Source organism: Mustela erminea, chromosome 1, assembly GCF_009829155.1.
Source record: "Mustela erminea isolate mMusErm1 chromosome 1, mMusErm1.Pri, whole genome shotgun sequence".
NCBI classification, from domain to species: Eukaryota; Metazoa; Chordata; class Mammalia; order Carnivora; family Mustelidae; genus Mustela; species Mustela erminea.
The window spans coordinates 60,905,921-60,927,175 of record NC_045614.1 but is presented as its reverse complement, the minus strand read 5'-3'; the positions used below and the strand labels follow the sequence as shown (position 1 = coordinate 60,927,175).

At 44.6% G+C, this 21,255-nt stretch overlaps 1 protein-coding gene and 1 pseudogene across 8 annotated transcripts in view; both read left to right on the top strand.

Annotated features, from left to right (window-relative positions):
• Window positions 1-13,492, top strand: part of MYRIP (myosin VIIA and Rab interacting protein) — a 392,721-nt gene extending 379,229 nt beyond the window's left edge. For all 8 annotated transcript variants that reach the window (XM_032345061.1, XM_032345144.1, XM_032345567.1 and 5 more), the window contains 5 exons: window positions 3,576-3,737; window positions 7,881-7,985; window positions 8,095-8,155; window positions 9,960-10,078; window positions 11,274-13,492. In XM_032345061.1, coding sequence (XP_032200952.1) covers window positions 3,576-3,737; window positions 7,881-7,985; window positions 8,095-8,155; window positions 9,960-10,078; window positions 11,274-11,306 — 480 coding nt within the window. In that variant the 3' untranslated portion in view covers window positions 11,307-13,492. The remainder of the gene's footprint in view (window positions 1-3,575; window positions 3,738-7,880; window positions 7,986-8,094; window positions 8,156-9,959; window positions 10,079-11,273) is intronic.
• LOC116581067 lies at window positions 9,150-9,276 on the top strand (annotated as a pseudogene).
• Window positions 13,493-21,255: the final 7,763 nt, after the last annotated feature.

Sequence of the window (21,255 nt, the reverse complement as noted above, 5' to 3'; positions counted from 1 at the left end):
CAAGAAGCCCGCACTAGGAGAGAGCAGGGGCCAGGAGAGCAACTTCCTCCTCCTCCTGCCATCCATCTCCTGCCGGTTGTCTCCCAGGGGCCAAACCCATCCCAGCCAGCAAGGGTGCCTGGGTGATGAGGTTCACGCAGGTCAGCCTCACAAAGAGGGCGGGGCAGAGAAGGGTGGGAACTGGACCTCGGGGTCGACAGAACCACTGGCATGACCATTCTCAGACCCTTGGTGTGAGGAGTAGGGACCCATAGATGCCATCTTGTGGATTTAGGCAGGGTTATGAGTGGGAGGGAGGAGTGGGCTCTCTCACACCTCCCACCACCATGGGAAGACCTTCCTCATTCTCTTTTTTGCTAAACGACCAACAGCCTGGAGCACCTGGTAATTCCCAAGAGAGAGGCAGAGCAGGAACAGCCCCAACTTCCCTTTTAGTGCTGCCCGATAACTTTTGGCAACACCATATCCCATGGTCTGTATCTTTAGTGGCCTCAGACACAGTAGAACTTCCCTAGGAGGGAGCCCAGCTCTGTCACAGAATCTGGGAGCAGGCAGAGGATGTTGGTCCTCCTCCTCAAGGCTCTCGGGTGCTCTCCATGGCACAGAAGAGGACGTGGGCCTGGGCCTTGTGGAGATGGTTCTGGCTACTTCGGTGGTCCTCTGACTTCCAGAGCAAGCAAAGAAATGCTATCAGTTACTGTTTAGGCATAGTCCTCTAGAATGTGTTTCATGGAAGGCAAGTTCAACAGGATACTATAAAATCAGATCCGTTTCAGCAAGATGTATAGTCTTTCTAGGAAAGTTGAGAGATGTGTTAGCATATTAAAGACTCTGAGAAGTACTGCAGCAAAGAAATCTGTTTAATTTTCTTTACCCTTGAAGCTTTGACCACAAAGTCCTTCCTTAGTGAAACACCTGTTCTTGTTTCTTGAACCATTTTGAGGAAGTTGAGTTGAACCAGGAGCCAGTCCATGAAGTCACGGGCATCAGTGGCTGGAGTTTGGAGAAGACATAGCTTACAGAGACATGATAGCCATGGTTCTTGCCAAAAGCGAGCCTTTACTCAGCCAGCAATTCCAGGTTAATGGTTTTCAACTGGATTGTTTTTTTAAGACTAGAATAGCATTCCATTATCATAGCATGTTAACTTGTGTTATTTCACCCCCAGCAACAGAACCAACGTCAGGTTGATCTATAACCACAATAACTCAAGTACCTTTAGGTCAGAGTTTCAAGTGTAAAACATCATAATGTTGCAAGCGAGATTAAGTATTAGGGCATCAGGAGACAGGGCAGATAAAGACATGGGATCTGACATCAGCCCCCAAGAGCTCAAATCCCGAGTCTACCACTTCCCAGCTTTGAGGCATGGGGAAGTCACTTAACCTCCAGATCTAACGTTCTCCTCTTTAAGACAGTGATGATGATCATAGCACATACCTCAGGGATTGCCACGAACATTGAAGGAGAAATGTCCCATAAAACCCTTGGCTTAATGCCTGGCTCAATAAATATGTGTGGTCACCATCATCGCCAATACCAGCCCATTAGGCACCATCACCTTGTTGGGGAGTTCCTGCTCAGCCCGCATCAGGGCCAAACCACAGAACCTTCCCTCACCCCCTCATGCCAGGAAATCACACTTTCAGGGAACACAGAGTAAAAGATGAAAATCCTGGCCTTGCTGAAGGCTTGGAACTAGTTGGCAGAGAAAACAAAGAATATTAGCAGATGACCACGTTGAAGACAAAACAAGAGACTGTTAAGATGACATAGCTGTGGGATGTGATGGTGTTGAGCTTTGTGTGTTTCCAGAAAAATCAAGGTTCTTGAGACTAAAGTTATGACAAGTTATGTTTAGCCCTATTGCCATACTCATTCAAGTTATTCATTTCATTTAAATAATCATTCCAAATTTTGTTTCATTGCACAACCCTGTAAGTCTGAATTTAAAGTGATCTCATCATTTGCCTTTTATCATCTCTCCCTGCCTGTCTCTTTCTCTTTCCTCAATTTTCTTCCCCTCTGAAGAGAAGTTTTCAACTTCGTAACTTTTGAGACACAAATATTTAATGTTTTCTCCACTCAAATAGGTTTGAAAGATTCATTTATTTCCTTTGTGTGACAAACAACAAAGAAGTGTATTTTGTTTCCAAGACAAAGAATAAATGTCTTATATTAACTGTGAGGATCTTTTAGAAACAGAAGTTCTCTGATTCTTGCATATGACAAAGAAGGACAAAACTAAGGGCAAACGAAACTATGGCAATCGTTGACAGACAATTGATTCATGGCCCCCTCTCTGACTGAAGAATCACTTAACATGGCATCCACAGTGCCCGTCACTGCGGGAAGCTCCCCCAGCCCAGCTCATCGTGCCTAGCGTGGCACAAATGCACATTCATCAAACCTGCCCCTTCCTTTGTTCCACTTTGAAATGTTTTGTAAAATTGTCAGTTTTAATTCAGATGTGTGAATCAGGCCAGAGAATGGATGGGGTAGGAGCACCTCAGCGCTCTTCTCTTCCTCACCAACACTTGGTGTCGCTCAGTGCAAAACGCTTGCCTGAATTGTGTGTGCAAGCTCTTGGCTTATCCTGTTTTATTTTTTAACTCAAGTTAAAAGAGCATGTGTGACCGTGTGTTTTCATTCAAATGACTCTAAATTGCTGTGATTACATGTTTAGAGCTTTACATATGTTGATTAAGTTTCAAAAACCGCTCGTTAAGTAATTAGCTTCTTTGGATCATTCTCATTCTGTGTAGTTGGTTGTTGCATCCCGTGACTATCTAGGCTGAAGGACATTTGTTTCGCTCACCCTGGCCGGCATCCCTCAGTCTGAATTATCCCAACAATTCTACCTTCTGTTTGCCCACTTGCATGGCAATTGCCTTATAAACTCATGAGTCAAATTTTTGCCCTTTAATTTTTCCTCAGATCATTCCCTTTACTAATTTTCTCTTTAATTTTCGAGGACTCTCAAAAAACTGATGGATAAATGGATTTGACATGTTTCTTTCAACATCACACAATTTTCTAAGAAATCAACTATTTTCCTACTACACATTTCAGGTTCATCTTAATGCTCTTAACCAGCTTCAAGCCAGCCGAAGATCATCAATCAGAGTTAATTCACTCAAAATGTGGAATTGTTTTAAATTAATTTCATCTCTTTTATGTTTTCTGAATTTTTTTTTTCAGTTGCTAAATGCCAACCAAATTTTTTCTTGGAAAAATCACACCATTGGTTTTTCTTTGTGTCTTCTGTCGTGGCATTATGGCTGTTATACTTACGGGACAAATTTTCAATTAATGTAGCTGACACCCCGTACTTTGGACTAGTTTTTCATATTTTCAAGACATAGAAGTTGCTTTTTCCCGCAGGAAAGTTTGGGGGAGTGGTAGGTGTGGTTGACAGTGAGGGGGTACTAAGACCTCATGCTACCGTTTCAGTTGGGGGCATTCCCTGACTTTTCCCCCAAAGCTGAGCCTGGTTCTCTGTCTGGGGTGCCCTGAAAAGACCCCACCAGTCCCAGTTCCAAAACTTGAGCTCAGAGGCTGTGCCTCCCCTTCAGGTGTACCTGGCGGCAGGCACCGTGTACGGACTGGAAGGCCAGCTGAATGAGCTGGAGGATGCCGCCCGCTGCATCCACAGTGGCACCGATGAGACCGAGCTGGCAGATCTGGAGGACCAGGTGGCTACGGCGGCAGCCCAGGTCCACCATGCTGAGCTCCAGGTAAGAACTCCCCCTCTGCCCAGATGGAGCACCTTCATGAAAGGGGAGAGGGCACCCTGTCTTCCACAAGAATGATTGCAGAGCCTTTCTATCTGGCACGTTCTCTGGCATGCTTGCACGGTCCTTTTATGTGGATTCCACCAAATACAACTTTTAAAAATCACAGCCTTGATAATATAACAGATTTCTCTTTAAACCTATGTCACCTTTCTCTTTGATGAATTCTCTGTCCCACGGGTAGGTCTCCTGGCTATATGGGTTCCCATTCCACCCCAAGACCTCCCCTCCCTTTATCACACTGTTGATTACTTACTTGATGGCAGTTTCTCCCTCTATACACTAAAAACCCCATGAGGACAGGACTACAGCTGCCTAGCTTAACACAGAAACTCCAGTGCCTAACATAATACTGGACATGGGTTTGGCACTCAATAAAAATGGCGTGAATGAACAAATGAAATGAAATTGTAGATTTCACAGACCAGTAATTTGCATTATTTAGATATGGCGGATTCAGAACTGAAATGATGTTATCTGTATCTTTGTGAAGACACTAGTTTGACATTTTCGTGGGTAGTCCCATGGCCTCTGACTCTGAATCAGAGTGGACTGTGGACAAAGTCGCTGATTCTCAAACTGGGGTCCATGAGACATGCTGGTCTCTGTAGTATATGTTCAGTGTAGACCTCTGGTTCAGTGTGATTTCTATAGACCTTGCATCTTAAAACTGCACCCTAGGGGAACTGGGGTCAGTAGAAACCACCTATGCACAGAGAAGATTATGATCTCGAGTGGTAATCGTTTCTTAAATAAATATTTTTGTTTTAGAGAGTCAAAAATCCCTAAAGCCATTGGCAGCATTAAGCACTCTCAAGAATGGGAGGTGCCCGTTCTCCACCCCATGGAAGAATTAATGCTGTGTTCTAGGAATGGTCTCCTTGCACACGGCCCTGTCGACTATTCATTATCAGCAAGAATTGCTGAAGAGCATCTCTCCTCAAAGACAAATCATTTTCCAGAAATACCACCTAACATGTAATCAATTTATGGTCAAAGTTATACAAAGTAGAATAAAATCATTTGTTTTCTGAGGTTAAGTTTGGTGGTTTAGCAAGAAATAACATCATGTATGGGTGTTTGGCAGGGTTTTACTGGATAGTTATTCGTGCTCCTAGATATTTCTAGTCTTAAATTATTGGAACCATGTTTTGTGGCAGAAAATCCTGGAGTCCAAAATGACCATGTTCTTTCTGTTTTAATGTGCCTAGTCTTTATACATTTTAAAATATGACAGTAATGTTATCAATAATACCTAGTGTTCAGTGATCATTACTTGGTGCCACGAGTTTTACTCGACACTTAACCTCATTATTGTAATCAATCCTTTCAGCAATTCCATGACATAGCTGTTATTTTCCCCCTTTTTTTCCCTAGGGATACTGGGGCTCAGAGAGGTTAAACCACTTGCCCAAGGCCAAATAGCTAAAGAGTGATAAAGCCAGGATTTGAACCTGTCTTTCTGACCTCACAGCCACATTCTGTACCAGTTTGTGCTGCGTGGTTTTCTGAGAAATGTGTTGGTCCTGCCAACAGACATATATCCACTTGCAAAGGAGTCCTTAATTTGCAAGGGAGGTTGTCAATGCTGCCTTCGGTTTTATAGATCTTCACAACGTGGGAATCTTCAGTACCATGGAGACTCTCTCCCTGCTGCCTGCTGCCAGCTGCCCCAGAAAATAAGCCTCTCACTCCCTGTTGTCTGTTCTCATCCAAAGTTGTTCCCACGGAGGAGGGTAGATGTGCTAAACTGTGTTCTTGGATTAGGTCAGAGCCTAGGGACTCTATCACCCTTGGCACAGGATTGCCCAGTGCTCTGGGAGATTGCAGGATGACCCATGGGGCGGGGGTCTATTGTACTATGGTGCTGTCCACTATATCATGTGGCACCATCTCTATGGATTTCCTGGGGGAAATTCTCTCTTAACTCTCAGTACCAGGAAAAGCTGTTCTTGTGAGCATTCGGTCTTTATCCTACACGGATCTCTTTGCTTTGGCTCCCGGGAAACTCAGAGCTGAATTGGTCATCCCCACTAACAAGTGTAAGGGCCATTGGATATGCAGTCTTAGGAAGGAAATGGAGCACAACTAGGTGGATAGATGGAGGGGAGAGAGAGAAAGAGAGAGAATGCAAAATGTCGGCAAAATCAGCCCTCAATAGGCCTCCTTCCTCTTTCTTTGGCTTTTGCCCTCTGATCTAAAACTCAAAAAATTAACCCCTTCTTATTCCAGAGCCTGACAGTCTGCTGACTGTCAGGCTCTGGAATAAAATCATTTGTTTGCTGACTGTCTGCTGACTGTCAGGCTCTGGAATAAGAGGTGAGGAGGTCAGGAGGTGAGCAGTCCGCTCTCCCATTGACCCATCTCTCAGGGCCTGATGAGCAAGGGCCTCCATCTGAACAGCTTCCAGGGAAACCATGGGAATCTAATCCACACCAGCTGCACATAACTGATAAAAGTTTAGCCTGCAGCGTTTCTAAGGGGGCTGTGCCGTTTATTGGTCTATAAGCTAAAGGAATGCAGTTTTCAGTATGAAATTTGAGGAGTCAGAACAAGAAGGCATCTGGGGGGCCAGGGAGGGGCAGGGGTTGTGCAGTGTCTCCCCTGGGAGCAGCTTGGAGCATTTCACCGGTTGCCTTGGCCTCCTCCCTCCTCCTCTTCCTCTTCGGACCAAGACTACCCCCTACCCCCACTTGGGGATAGGGGATGCACCTCCCATATTCGCTGACCCTTCAGTCCTTCTCTCTGCACTTCTGCAGCCGCTGTCCCAGTAGGCTCTTTCTGAAGAGGTCCCTAGTAAATGACAGCAGAATTCGAAGCTGTCCTGAGCAGCTCGAGACAGTGGAGGGATGGGAACGGGGACAGAGAACTCAGGGTCCACCCAGATTGGCTGCTGGGCCGACTTTCGGGTTCCCTGTCTGATGCCCTGGCAACGTGCAGGCTGTGTCCGGAGGTCAGCAAGGCAGCTGTGATCCCCACATCCTCCTTCCACTCCGCGAGCCTGCTCCTGCCTCTCCCTGTGTCCCCCATGCCAGGCTTTGGCAGGTCCTCAGCGTGGTGAGAGCATGAGGGTTGGCATGAGTTGGGAGCTCTGCCCCAGACCAGCTGTGAAGTGCTGGCTGGGTTACTTACCCTTCTGAGCCACAGAAGCCTCATCCATAGAGCCGAGAGAATGGTACCTCTGTCATAGGTTTATGAATGAGTTCCCATATTCACAATGCTTAGCAGGGTGACGGCACAGATTATTGCTCTTTTCTAAGAGCAGGGATTACCTCGTCTTCATCCCTGGGGACATGGGTGGGTTAGGGTTCTTTCTGGGCACTGACTGCGCTCTTGCTCTCTGTATCTGCCTTAAGACTCTTGAAAAGTAATCCGAACTCTCTCTAACCATCTGATATTATGGTCCAGGAAACTGATGCCCAGAGAGAAGAGGGAGTTTCTCAAGGCACTTGTCCTTTTAATGAAAGAAATGGATTGGAACCAGGGGCTTCTGGGCCTCCCTCCTAAGAGCCTGTGCTGTGGTTTTGGCTCATGGAGTCATGGAAGAACGAAGAAGGACCTATAAATCATACTCGCCTTTCAAAGCTCGCATCAAGTGTGGCCCGCTCTGGAAGCCTTCCTGACCACCCCCCGCCCCTCTCCCTGCCATGCTGGGCCAGGGCTCCCATCATGCCCTGGGCTTCCACTTATCCCCAGAGATATATCCCTGACAAGGGTGTTGATATTCTCTAGAGCTACCAAACTAGACATTTAAATTTACAAAGGAAGGCCTGTGTTTTATTCTCTTATTACAGCACTAGATAGAGAAGGGCTTGGTAGAAGTTGGACAAATGAGGGGTGCCTGGCTGACTCAGTCAGTGAGAATATACGACTCTCAATCTTGGGGTTGTGAGTTTGAACCACACGTTGGGTGTACAGATTACTTTAAAAAATAAAATCTTAAAAAAATATAAAAGAAGTTGAATGAATGAATGAATGAGTATACATCAAAGCAGATTTGTTCATTATAGATTCCTGTCATTTCTAACAAAGATTCTCCCCTTCTGTGCTTTCCCCCTACTGATTCTGTCTTTCTGTTGCATCAAGATTTCTGATATCGAGAGCCGGATTTCAGCTCTGACCATTGCCGGATTAAACATAGCACCATGTGTGCGCCTCACGAGAAAACGAGATCAGAAGCAAAGGAACCAGGTGTGTTTGTCCCTTACTTCATCTGTTGGAATATTGCACGACCTGGAACATTTAGATCAAATATCTTTATCTTTGCGAAGGTGTGTTGACAGCTGTGTTCTATTTGTAGGTACAAACCATAGACACATCAAGGCAGCAGAGGAGGAAACTGCCTGCCCCACCAGTGAAAGGTGTGCTTAAAGTAAACCGCAGAACTACCAAAGAAATAATCCTGACTTACTTTGAGTTACTCAGCGATCTGAGTTTGAGGACCGGATCTAATGCAGATTTCTCACCAGAAGTGCTCTTGTGAAGACTCTGTCTTGACTTGAATCCCCCAGAAGCAGACCCCAAGACAAAGGCGGGATTTGGGAAGCAATTCCAAGAAACTGGTAGGACAGGAGAGAAATGATTCAGGAAAGGAAATCAAGTCAATGCAATACAATATAATTTGTAGTTTATTTCTCCAGGCAAATGAGACTAAAATACTGTCTCCCAGAAGTCCTTAGCAGGATTTATTGCTGAGGACTTCTGGGAGACAGTATTTTTTTTTAAGATTTTATTTATTTATTTATTTGTCAGAGAGAAAGTGTGTGCAAGCACAAGCAGGGGGAGCAGCAAGCAGAGGGAGAAGCAGGATCCCAGAACCCTGGGATCATGACCTGAGCCAAAGGCAGACGGCTAACTGACTGAGCCCCTGGAGTCATCCCTGGGAGACAGTACTGACGGCACCTCACAGTCCCCTGCCCAAAGAATAGGAAGATGAGGATTTCAACTCTCAGCTATCATCCCCTGACATTTATGGGGGTGGGGGAGAGGCATTAATTCCCTGGTACTTCTGCCCCACCCCATACACGAGCCAAGAGAAAGTGGCAGTGCTCACAGAAGCATGCTGTTGGAATGTGCTGGATGCCAGAATGTGTGACATGTCTGGGAAATGTGGGCAGGGCACCAGAGGCATCTAACACAGTGCACAACCCACAAGGGATTCCAGCAATGCCGGTGGGTCCTCCTCATACACTGGGCATTTTCAACAATTTCCCTGGATTCAAGAGCCACATATGATGATGCCAAACTAGGAATTTAGATCTACAAATCAGAAGAGTAGACAATCAGAAGGTATGTTTGAGTCTTGGCTCCACCATTCTTTGTTCAACATTTCTTGAATCCATAAAACCTTATACAAGCTTTGCACAGTGGCAGTATCATAGCCAATGAAGTTTATCTGAGGCACGATTATTGCTAATTGAAAACCTTATACAATTACAATGTGTTACAGATCCATTGCCCCTTATTTGAAACCTTGGATAAGTAAATGTTTCAGAATATCCTGGACATTAGAAAAGTAATATGGTACAAGTCCAGTATATTTCCTAATAGCCCCTGCCCCGTGGTGTCTCGGGCAGCAGCTGATAAACACTTTAATATCCTTGCACCAAAACATGAGAATGTTCACTCTCAGTGGGATGGACAAGGATTTTAAATGGCTATATGTCAGTGTAAGTCATGTTTGGCCATTGGACAATTTTGGCCCCAAAGTTATAAGGATTTACAACCTTGAAAACCTTTTATATTCCAGAATTGCAAATAAGAATTTATGAACTATGCCTGGGTTGCCTGGGTGGCTCAGTCGGTTAGGCATCTGACTCTTGATCTCAACTCAGGTCTTAATCTCAGGGTCTTGAATTCAAGCCCTGTGTTGGGCTCCATGCTGAGCATGGAGTCTACCTTAAGAAAAATAAAGAAAGAATTTATGAACTATGGTGGATTATCTCCAAACTACCTTTTCCTGGAGAGCCACTAATGAGTCTTGAATTTGTTTGGTGTGTATCATAAAAATAAACATAAAATTAAAAACTTCTGCAGTCATACCTGTAGACTGGAATGAGATACCAAACCTAGAACCAAAATCTGGGTCATGGGGACACCTGGTCTTTCTTCCTCAACACTCGGACTGCTTCTGGGTACCACTTATTTCCATCTGTTTCCTTTTAGCTGAAAACATGGAGTCATCTTCAGTGACCACCACAAAAACATTTAACCGCAACTTCATTCTCCAAGGCTCCTCGACAAACAGGACTAATGAAAGGAAAAACACCACCAAGGATTTGATGGTAAGTTGTGTCTCGATGACCGTCACTTGCACTGTAGATGAGGCCTCCATTCTGTAGCCCTCCTGTCCCCACCTCCCCCATCAGAGCCCCAGGAAGCATCCTTCCTGCCTGGTCTCATGGTCTGTTGGTCAGGGAATTGGCAGTTAAGTGTGCCAATGAGAAGCGATGAGCACCCTGCCTGGTATTGCTAACCTCTTTGATACAGGGATACATCCTCGCAACTCCTTGTAGGGTTTGATATGAGAGAACTAAAAATGGGTACATAGGAATGTAGGGTCTGGTTGAGGTATCAGAATTTGTATCCTGTTTTTGATCCACATTCACTCATCCTTAAATTTCTTGTGAGTCATTAATTACTTGTTGTGTGTTCCTGAAAAAAAAAGTTCAACAGCTGTCTCGAAACACAAAGGAAGGGACAGTAGATAATTTGCACAAACTCTGGAGAGAGCTTGTACAGAGGGCTAACGGATCATTTGACTAGACACCTACCTATGCCTGGTGGGGCTTCCGTGGGAAGTGATAATCCAGCTGAACTGACCCCATGGTACCATTACACTGAGGGCAGATAGCATCTGGGTGACAAGACTGAAGCAAGGGCAAGTTTATTCTTCTGCCTTTTATGCATCACCATTCTTCCCTTCCCCTTCCTCCGCCTCACGGTCCTTGTCCCCTGAGAGCAGGAGCCCCAAGTAACAGCATAATGGTGGCATGTCCTTTGGGGTTACAAATCACTGCATCTCTTGGGCATCACATGACAACAGCTCTGCCCACTGCCTCTTCTTCACTGCTCAGCCACTACCCCTGACCTTTTAAAGTCCAGTTACCTTGCTCCCGACTGTTACTTCAAAGAGCTAAAAAGATGCATTTATCGCATTTTAAAGGGCAGACCATTAGTGCCAGGGAAGGAATCTGTTATAAATAAGATAGTTAAAAACATTACCTTTCCTAGAGCTAGAACATAGATTAGTGGTTGCTAAGGCCTGTGGGGAGGGGCCATAGGAAGAAACCACTTGGTGGGTAAGATGTTTTACTTTAGAGGCACAGTAGGCTTTGAAACTAGGTAGAGGTGGTGGCCACGTGACATTGTGAGTGTAGCAAATGCCACTGAATTATTCCCTCTCTGTGGGGTGGAGGGGCAGAAGGAGAGGGTGAGAGAGAGTGTTAAACAGCCACAGTGCCCTCTGTCTCCCCACAGGAGCCCACTCTGGAGTCAGCGGTGATGTATTAGCGTCCCAGGACTCCACTGCCAATGACCCACTGCCTCCGGCTGTACACGACAGTGCCTTGACCCCACAGCCATCAAATACTGTGCGGATTTCCACCTGAGGAGAGGGCCTGGGGAGGCCACAGTGCACTGCTGCACAGGGCTGTCCCGATACCTCACCCAGCAAGCAGTCCTGGACTTCGGCGCTGCCGGCTTGCCCACTCTCTGCCTTAGGCTCCCAGGGGAATCCCAGACAGCAAACTGAGACGCTGGCTTCCAACAGCAGAGCTCCATGTTCAAAAGATCCATCTTTTCCCTATCTGCTTTGCTACTATGTGTTGTCTTTAAGATTGATTTTGGTTTTGGTTTTTTGGGGTTTTTTTTTGGTCCCTCTCATTCAAGTAGAAGTACGTGCCAACAGTTATTTGTCCAAAGGAAAACTACTGGGGGCTGGGGGATGGAAGGAAGGGAAATCTGTATCATCATTTAATTCATCATCAGGTCTTGCTAATCTCTCACAAGCATCTTTGTCCCACAAGTGCTAAGGAAAAAAAAGTGCAAACGCCCCTGTAGTGAACATCAGGACTGTCCCATTTGGGGAGCGTGCACCCAGAGAGGATGCCGCCTTTCAGCCACCTCCTTCCTGGGAAGTTCCAACCTCCCCCACAGCTGGCACAACCAGTCATTCCCATCACTTTGCCATCACAAGCCACGAAGTGGAAAGCTCTGCCTCACTCATGCCATGTCCAGGCCTATCTGAAACAAGGTCTCACTGAGAATTCAGGGCTCTTCCCTGGACTTACGGACAGTCTCCCCACTCTGAAGGGGAGTGGAACTTGAGAACGCCTACCATTGGCTTAACTTTAGGGCACTGTCCAGAATCCACATGATGTGGTTTAGCGATGATCATGCGTCTAATGGGGTTTGGGTAAATGGATTCTTGCAGACAATAACCACGTGAGAAATTGTCCTCCAAAATTTATTTCCCAATAAATATTCAGCAAAAGTAATAGAATGACCTTAAAAGTAAACATGATTAAAGAATCACCTGGGGAAGAACAGGCATAAAAAAGGCAGAGATAAACTGAATTAGTGGACACAAGAGCCCACGGGAGCTCCACATTCCTAGTCTCAAATGCATGACTACGTAGAGTGTGTTTATAAAGACAAATGGAATGGAATTTCACACAATGAATTGAGCATTTACAACCTTTCTTAAATCTGTCCCTGGGACATTCTGAATCAAAGGAAGCAAATCATGAGAAGCAAGGGGATAGTTTGACCGAAATGTATTAAGTGACTGCTTTCAGGAAGCAGTTTCTTCTAACTTTAATCCTTAGAGCAACGCTTTTGGTAGATGTCCCCATTTTTCAGATCTGGAAACAGAGGGGGCCAAAGAGATTAGTTTGCCCAAGTCACACCTTGAAACTAAATCTAATTGGAAAGCCTCACAAAAGCCTCACTCCGTGTTTGTTTCAACTTCTACATTCTTCCGCTGCTACGCACATTCCCAGACCTGATTTGTTGCTGAGATGTGTGTTAGGATCCCTTCCTGACGGGGGTCTACCTATCTTCCAGTGATACTCCCTGCTGATGCTGTGTATGTGTTACCCAACAGAAATGACTCTTTGGAAATTAAGTCTTTGGCTTTTTTTTTCTGTTGGTGTGACTCAAAGCAGACAAATACAAATTTTAAAAACACAACAAAAAAAGATCTGAGTTCCAAATAGAATGTTTTCTTTAAGAGGCATGAAAAGCAACTATTGTTGTGTTACAGTGTTAAAATATTCAGTTTTCTTTGACAAAAATGTGTAAACTGTCTAAGCCTTGCAAAAAAAAAAAAAAAAAAGAAAGAAAGAAAGAGAAAAAGAAAAAAAAAGAAGAAGCCTGCTCTATGGCATTCGAAATTTTATAAAGGTTTCCTTGTGCCAAATAAGTGCAAAGATTTAATTTACTATTAAAAACCATAAGTATATGTTATAGTTTCAGAAGAATTATTTTGTCATCAAGTGATTTTGATCTTCAGTGTCAATATTTATATTTAGATTAATTTTTATAAATGAAAATATTTTAATGGTTTAAGAAAATGAGGACAATAGGACCATATCTCTGATGACTTCTGAAAGTTATGCTTGCCTTCATGTTATATGCACATTGCCAAGAATTACTGTCAAGAGAAATGATAAAGAAGTAAAAGTCATTTATGAAAATAATGTATGTGGGTGTGCACTTTTTGGGGTTGGGGAAGACTGGGAGTGCCGAGGGGACAGGGAAAGAAGTCAATATTTAGTCATTGGAGGGGCCAACCTTCAAAGCTACTGTTGCCTTACACCCCCGTTCCTTCCAGTCTCACCATTTGCTTCTGGGTTACTCACTGTCCTGAGAGCCGCAGTATTCAAAGCAGAGGGGGAGGAGGGGAACAGTGTAGGTTTCTCCCTCAGGAGACCTTTCTGATGGTCATAACTTGGCGGGGGGTTGTTACTGGCATACAGTGGACAGTGGCCAGGGATGCTGCCAAACATCCTACAATGCAGAACCACCTGCAACCAAGAATTATCTCACACAAAATGTGATCAATGCCAAGGCTAGGGACGCTGGGACCCTGGAGGGAAGCCTGGATGTGGGCAGAGAGGCCCCTGCACAGGAAGCAGGACTCTGAGTCTCCCAGAGTCTTTCACGGGTCCAGTGACAACTGTTGCTTCTCTGAGGCTGGCCTGTCCTGACACTGGATGTTGCCATCCCCAAGAAGAAGTAGGAACCCTCCTCCCACTGGAAGTAAATGAGTGAATAATAATAATATGGAGAGAAGCCACTGGCCTTCACCACCTGGAGGCTTAACACGGTCATATTCAAACTTGAGTGGGCATCAGAATCACCTGTTAAGACACAGATTTATGGGAGTCACCCAGTCATCCCCAGAGCTCGGTCTACTTTCTCTACATTACTACGCATGTGCCTGGCACAACAGTGTTTGCTAAGCACCGAGAGCAAACAAGCTAACATTTAGGTGGACAGGGTATTTCAGAAGTGGGGGAGAACACCATCTGAAGTCCTCTTCGGGCAGCATTTCCTGGCTGGAATTCTTGATTCTTGATTTCTCCATCCTCCGTCCCCACGGCCCCATCCCAAAGGACAGCTGGACATGTAGTAAAGACAGTCCAGTCACACTCCAGCAGCAGGAACATTCCACCTCTCTAGCCCAGAAACCCCCAAAGCATTGCTGAGCAACCAATCTGCCTCATCCGTCCGAATATTCAAGAGAATCCATTTGAGCAAACAATTTGAATATCAAGAATGATGCGCAGCTCTTCTTGCTTCTGGGGTAAATAGGAACAGTGTAGCAATGATATTTTCCCCAAAGAGATAAGTGCTTGATTTGCCATGACAAAAAAAAAATAAATAAATAATAACGTGACCTAATATTCAAAGCACTTGAAGGCTGCCAGAAAACACTGGGTTCCACTCTTAAGACTTTCCATTTACTAGCTCTGTGGCCTATGGCCTTATATGTGAGATGGGTTATAAAAATCTTCTTCGTGTTGTTACAAGGCTAAATGAAGTAACCCATGAAGAAACTCAGCAGAATCCTGGAGTACTATAGGTACTATAGTATACTTAAGGTATTTATAGTAAATGTGTATATATAGTATATATAATATATTATAGGTACTTTTACTCTTAGGACATGAAAATCATTCAAATATCAGCACCAGGACTTAGGTAAAATGCTGTGCCCCACTTTTCCCACTGACAGTCAGAAAGATCATTGTTCCACAAGTACGCACTCCCTTTTCACCCTGACTCTGGGAGCCGAGCACTACACTGGACTTTGGGCTGGGTCATGTGACTTGCCTTAGCGCTGGTAGAACATACTTCTCTTAGTCCATTTGGGCTGCTATGACAAAATTCTAGAGACCGAGCAGTTCATAAACAACAGAAATTCTTTCTCACAGTTCTGGAGGCTAGAAATCCAAAACTGGAGTGTCAACATGGCCTGGGGTACCAGAAGCCATTGCAGGCTGCCGGCCTCTCACTATGCCCTCACATGCTGGAAGCAGGTGAGAGATCCTCTTCTAAAAGCACACTAATCCCAGTTTTGAGGACAGACCTCTCCTGACTTCATCACCTCCCAAAAGCCCTATCTCTTTATACCATCACCTGAGGCATTGGGATTCAAAATATGAATAGGGCAGGGGCGGGGACACAAACATTCAGACCGCAACATTCTCCAACCCTTGGTTTGGACTTGGCCACATGACTTGCCTTGGCAAATCAGATGTTAACAGAAGAGCTACATAAGGGGCTTCAGATATGTTTATTGAGTTGGGTTTGTCCATTTTTATTTTGCCATTCCCACCTTAAGAACGTGCCACAAGCCGCCAACTGGTCCAAGGAATAGACCCAGACCGGACCAACTTGTGGTTTGCGGCCAGGTTCAGCTGAGATCAGCAGAGACACCCCACCAACCTTTAGACCTATGAGCAAGAATAAACAATCCATCTTTTAAACCACTGAGACTGGCAGTAGTTTATTACATGGAAATGACTAACTGATACACTCCCTGAAAAATACATTTTAACATCTTAGATTAATCCTTCTGTTGGGGGCGAAATGAAGATGAGTGGCTATCAAAGGTTAAAAATCACATAACAATATGAAGGATGGGTAAGCAAAGTATTGACCTGCTTGGTTTTGACATTTCCAATTCATATATGAAACTTCTGTTATGTTTACATGTTTCCCAAAATGTAGCACCTCTCGCTCTCTCTCTTTCTCTCTCTTGCTCTTGCTCTCACTCTGTGTGTGTGTGCGTGTATTGATCTTTCTAAAGGGTCCTCGATTCATTGAAATGTTTGGTAAAACACTAAAGCACGGGAGACATTTGGTGTGTTCTTTTAAAAATAACTTCTCACACAGCAGCTACTCCATTTTCTCCCAGGGGAAGTATTTCCCATGCACAATTTGCATTTTACAGAACGGTTGGTTGTGTGAACCTTCTGTCTCTACAATTGAGTTATAATTATGACAAAGTGCAGGTAAATGGAGTTGCATTTTAAAGAGATTTCAAGGGACTAGAAAACTTTAATATCCACTTCAAACATTGGAAACCTCAAAGAAGTTATTTAGAGGGATCCAGTTTGGAAGAATCAAGTCCTACAATATGGACAACTATGTTTTATATCAAAGCTATCATGTTTGATAAAGATGAAAGCCTTAAGACAGGCTTCTTAAGATACTGCTTCTCCAATGTTAAGGTGCAAACAAATTCTGCTTCAGCAGGTCTTGGTTGGGGAGGAGGGTGCACAGTGCTGCAATCCACCAGCTCCCGGGGGATGCCAATGATGCTGGTCACAGCTGAGCAGCAAGGTTCCCAGGTTCCGTGGAGTCCCTCAGAGGGACCCCTGCAAGATAGAGGCCAGTTACCCACAGCAGCACCCTGTTCATTATGCCTCACTTCTGACTATCCGTCCCTTCATGTACTCACATTCTCCCTCCCTGAGCACGTATCCTGGGGTCATCTCCCCAAGGAACTACTGAACACAGAGCCTCCTTTGGGGAAAACCCAGATCAAGACATCCCCTGCAATGCATGCTCATGTTTGCATAGTTTTCCTGCACCGACCTGAAAGCTTCTTCAGGAACTGGTTTATATTCGTCCCACCCAGAGCCTGGCATGGAGCAGGTGTTTGAAACCAACGTCGTTCATCTGGGCTGTGTGGTTGCCCCACACCCATGTGACTGAACTGAAGACTTTGTACAACAGGGAGCCGTCCCTCTCATGCCCACAGGTGGGCGGTGAGCATCCTCATAGCACTGGAGTGCATAGGAGGAATCTCAACAACAGCATGGAGCAGCAGGAGGCTCCCCCAAACCTTCACTTCTCCCTTCTCCCTCTCCTAGAGACATTAGGGCAGTCCAGTGGGCAATAAACCATTTAGGCATCTGCTCCCTGAAGTCTGAAAACACAAGCCCCTGTATCCATAGATGCTCACAACCCGTGGATCCCAGTGAATTTGCCGGTAAATTTGGCTTAGTTTAGCTGGACGTCTTAAAACATGGTCTCCAGACTGAGCGAGAGTTAACACAGAGTTCTTGGATGCAATCACCCCTTCTTGCCATCACTGATAAGGTGGGAGAACTTTGAGATGCTCACGCATTTCACTGATTTCTTTGGACACAGCCTATGTGCCCATCCATGACCCAACTTTCCTTCAAGTGGATCCCTCTTCTTTGTTCTTTGCCCACCAAAATCCAGAACATCAGGAACTTAACAATTAAAGTAGTCATCCAGAGTGGGGGTACAGATGACACATGGGGTGTAGAGATGGTCAGGTGAAAGAAATATTAAAACTTCTTTTTATACTTATTTTTTATATGGAAGTAAGCTTTCCAATATGAAATATATGATAGATGAGAATACATATAAATAATTTACAAATGAATATACTTATTTTGAGCATGCATTGTCAGTTTTTTGTAATGGAACATATAGCCAAAAAGACTTGGAGAACACCTACTAGTTGGAAAACCCTAGCATACTTTTGATGACTCAAATTCCCCCACACACAAGCTGGTCCCCATCCCTGTACTTTCAGGAACAGTGCTAATTCTCAAGACCTGACCCGGTGCTTGAAGGGCAGCTGAAAGCAGGGCAGAGGTGGAGAGGTCATCCTGAGAGCCCCAATCTATTGGTCTGGCCTGGGATGGGTTTTGCCCATGCCTTCAGGGAAAAGCTTTCTGTCTGTCTTGCTGTCTTCCTTGCTCTCCTTCCCATCCCAGGGAGGGAATGTCTATTACTACCCAACTCCCTTAACTGAACTACTGAAAGACACCAGGTTATTTTTGTCCGGAAACAACCCAGTGGGTGGCCTTGAGGTGTGGGGATTTCCCATCAAGTTTCCTTGCAGTTCTCTCAAGTGAACCCAAGTTAAATCTCTGCTAGTAGAGAGAGAGCCATGTGGCATTGGCAGTCAGGTGAACCAGGCAACAGCTCTAACCAGCTCTACCTCCCTTGATTTATAGCACCCAAAGCCCTCAGTCAGGTAGGCTCAGCTGTTCACAAGCCCAGATAACCTGAGAACCTCTGGAAAGTCTATTTGTGCAGGCAATGGGCAATGAACATCGCACATCTGTCATCTCTTAAGATCTTCCGTAAGTCCAGGAGAGTCTGTACTCTGCTATAATCAGAGCCATTTGGAGAGTATGTCTTTGTCACTTCCCAGACAGCCCCAACAAGTTTGCCAAGTTCTCAGTCTATACTTTCCCAAGAAGGTTACAGAAGCAAGGCTGAGTATCTGGTGGCCTGAAGACCATGAGAGTCATCCATGTTCTTCACCATGTGTTGTGATATCAAATGAAAAGGAGCAATGCTGGCCCAGAGCCATGATGGGTCACAACCATAAGGGGTCAGGTAGTCAGGTGACAGAATGAAAAGGCATGTAATTGTTGCCCATAGAGCAATATGTCCATTTCTTAATTGAAGATAAAAGGGCAATTTGCAGGCAGTGGGGTTAGTAAGTATTTTCTGTTGCACTTCCATCTTCAACATGCCCTTCCTGTTTTCTCATAATGACAATAACTTTTACTTTCAAGCCTGTCTTTTCTAGTTTATTCTTCCCTACTATTTTATTCTTTTCATGACAGACTCACTCAGAAGTCAGAAAAAGACTTCCATCTTTGAGGAAGGGCCAGTCTTTAAAAGGGTAAGGCTGGACAAGTATTCTTTGCCCTGATAAATGTAGCCCATGTGTCACAAATGCTCTGCTGAGAACAGATTCTGTGAATGAGCATTTCCACCCCATTTGTAATTTGGGTCTTTGTAGAACCATCCTGGTGATGAATGGGTTGCTCTCCTCAGTCTGGCAGAATCAAGGTTCCTTTCTGTCTTTGAATGACACTGTTATTGGCTTTTCTGTGTCCAGTAGCAATTCCTCCTTGTGACCATGGGCTATTGAAATACTGCTTATCTGAGGTTCAGTGGCTCTGCTGATGTCACTTGGCCAAATGTCAGCTTGGTGCCCATCAATTGTTGAACTGTCCAATGACAAAGGATTAAGACACCCCTTCTTGACTTGAAGCAGTTAAGATTCTGCTCTCCTGGCCTCCACTCAGTCTTTGATTGCAGGAGAAAATATACATCTCAGCTAATGCTAAAATTACAGATCAAAATATGGTTGGAAAGCCTATTCCAGGCATTGTTACAGCCCTGTACCCTATGGGAATTCTGAATCACAGCTCCTGGCAGGGTCCCACTTACACTCCGGGGGTCACAAACCATTAAAAATAAGACTTTTCTCAACTCTGTGTCTTCCCATATTATATTCAGCCCCCTGGAATGCCTCCCTCTTACTGTGAAAAGCCTATCTATTTTTTAAAATTTATTTTTTATTTTCAGCATAACAGTATTCATTATTTTTGCACCAAGCCTATCTATTTTTTAAGAAGGCTTGGCTCAAATGTCACCTCCTGTATGATGGTCCTGGCCCCTCCCAGCCTAGGAGAACTGTAGTGTAACCCAGACTGCTGGAGTTGGAAGTAAACTACATGCCACTTAAAATCTAGTTTCAAATCTACACTGGTTCAAACTCCTAATTCTATTTCCTGTGAAACCCAAAGCCTTTCCCAGAAGCCTGTGAGTTTGCACTTGTGAAAATCCACAGTTTCTGATCTTTTCTCCCTTGTTGCAGGCTCTATTTTGCACTGCATTTATCCCTTCACTATTTTCATTCAAACAACAAAGACAACAATCAATCATCCCTTAATAGTAAACATCACTAAAGGGCTGATGGGCAGCAGAAGCTTGCAGAGGTTGGGGGTGGGGTGGGGAAGTAGGTGGGGGCATATCACCTAGTAGCTGATAATTCCATTTTGGTATTCCCTTTCTAAAAGTCCTCTTTCCAACCAATAGTGGACTTCCCACACAGCACCAGTTTCCTGCTATGTCCTGCCTCCTCCTCTCTGATCCCCAGGATTGTTTGGCCAACTCCACAGGCCTCTGTGATGCCTTGGCCCCACTGAAAACTCAGCATATAGGTGTCCCACTTTCTGTCCCAAGCACTTACCCAGAGAAAGCTCTGCACCTAATCTGAGTACTGGAATTCACTATTAAAATATCATTTTCTACCTCGTTGCATGATTCCCTCCTTCCTCTCACCACAGAGCATTTTGCATGTTCCCCCATCACCATTCCATTTATCACAGATAAACATCATTTATGTGCATGTCTGGATTGATACAGGGCATTTTGTCCTCAGTCCATGGTTAAAAGTAAGACACTGAAAAGTTTGAGAGGCAAGTGGCCTTATCAGATTTATGAATTTATTCTTTTTAATTGCTCTGACTTTTTTAGTGTAAGGAATACATGACAGCAGAGCAAGGAGACTGTGGATAAACTAATTTAGAGACTTCCTGTAGAGTCCAGGAAGGAATCAAGACAGCTTAGATTTAAAAAAAAAAAAAAAAAAAAAAAGACAGCTTAGATTAAGGTTAGATTAAGGCAGGGAGAAAGGAGAATTTTGGTGCATCCAGGAGACATTTTAGAGTCAAAAACAGGATTTGGGAATTGGTTGGATATGGGGTGTGAAAAAGACTGAGGTGTGACATAGGGAAAATATTGGTCCCATTCACTGATCTGGGGGATATTGAGGGAAGACAAATTCCTTTTTGGATATGTTGCATTTGAGATACTGACCAAGTGGAGAGGTCCAGGAGGTAGGTGGATCTACATTTGTAGAGATCAGGGCTGGAGGTTGACATTAGAGGGTGAGTGGGACATGGATGGAAGTGGAAATGTATAAATAGATGAGGTCACTTGGTGACCTTATAAAATTTCATTGGTACCAAGGGCCCTGGACCTGTGGACTGGCAGAGGAAGAGTAGCCAGAAAGGTGGAAAGAAAATCAGAGGAGAATAATGACTCAAGAAACAAGAAGTTTAAGAGAAAAAGTGAGTGGCTACTGGGCACTCAAATTGTA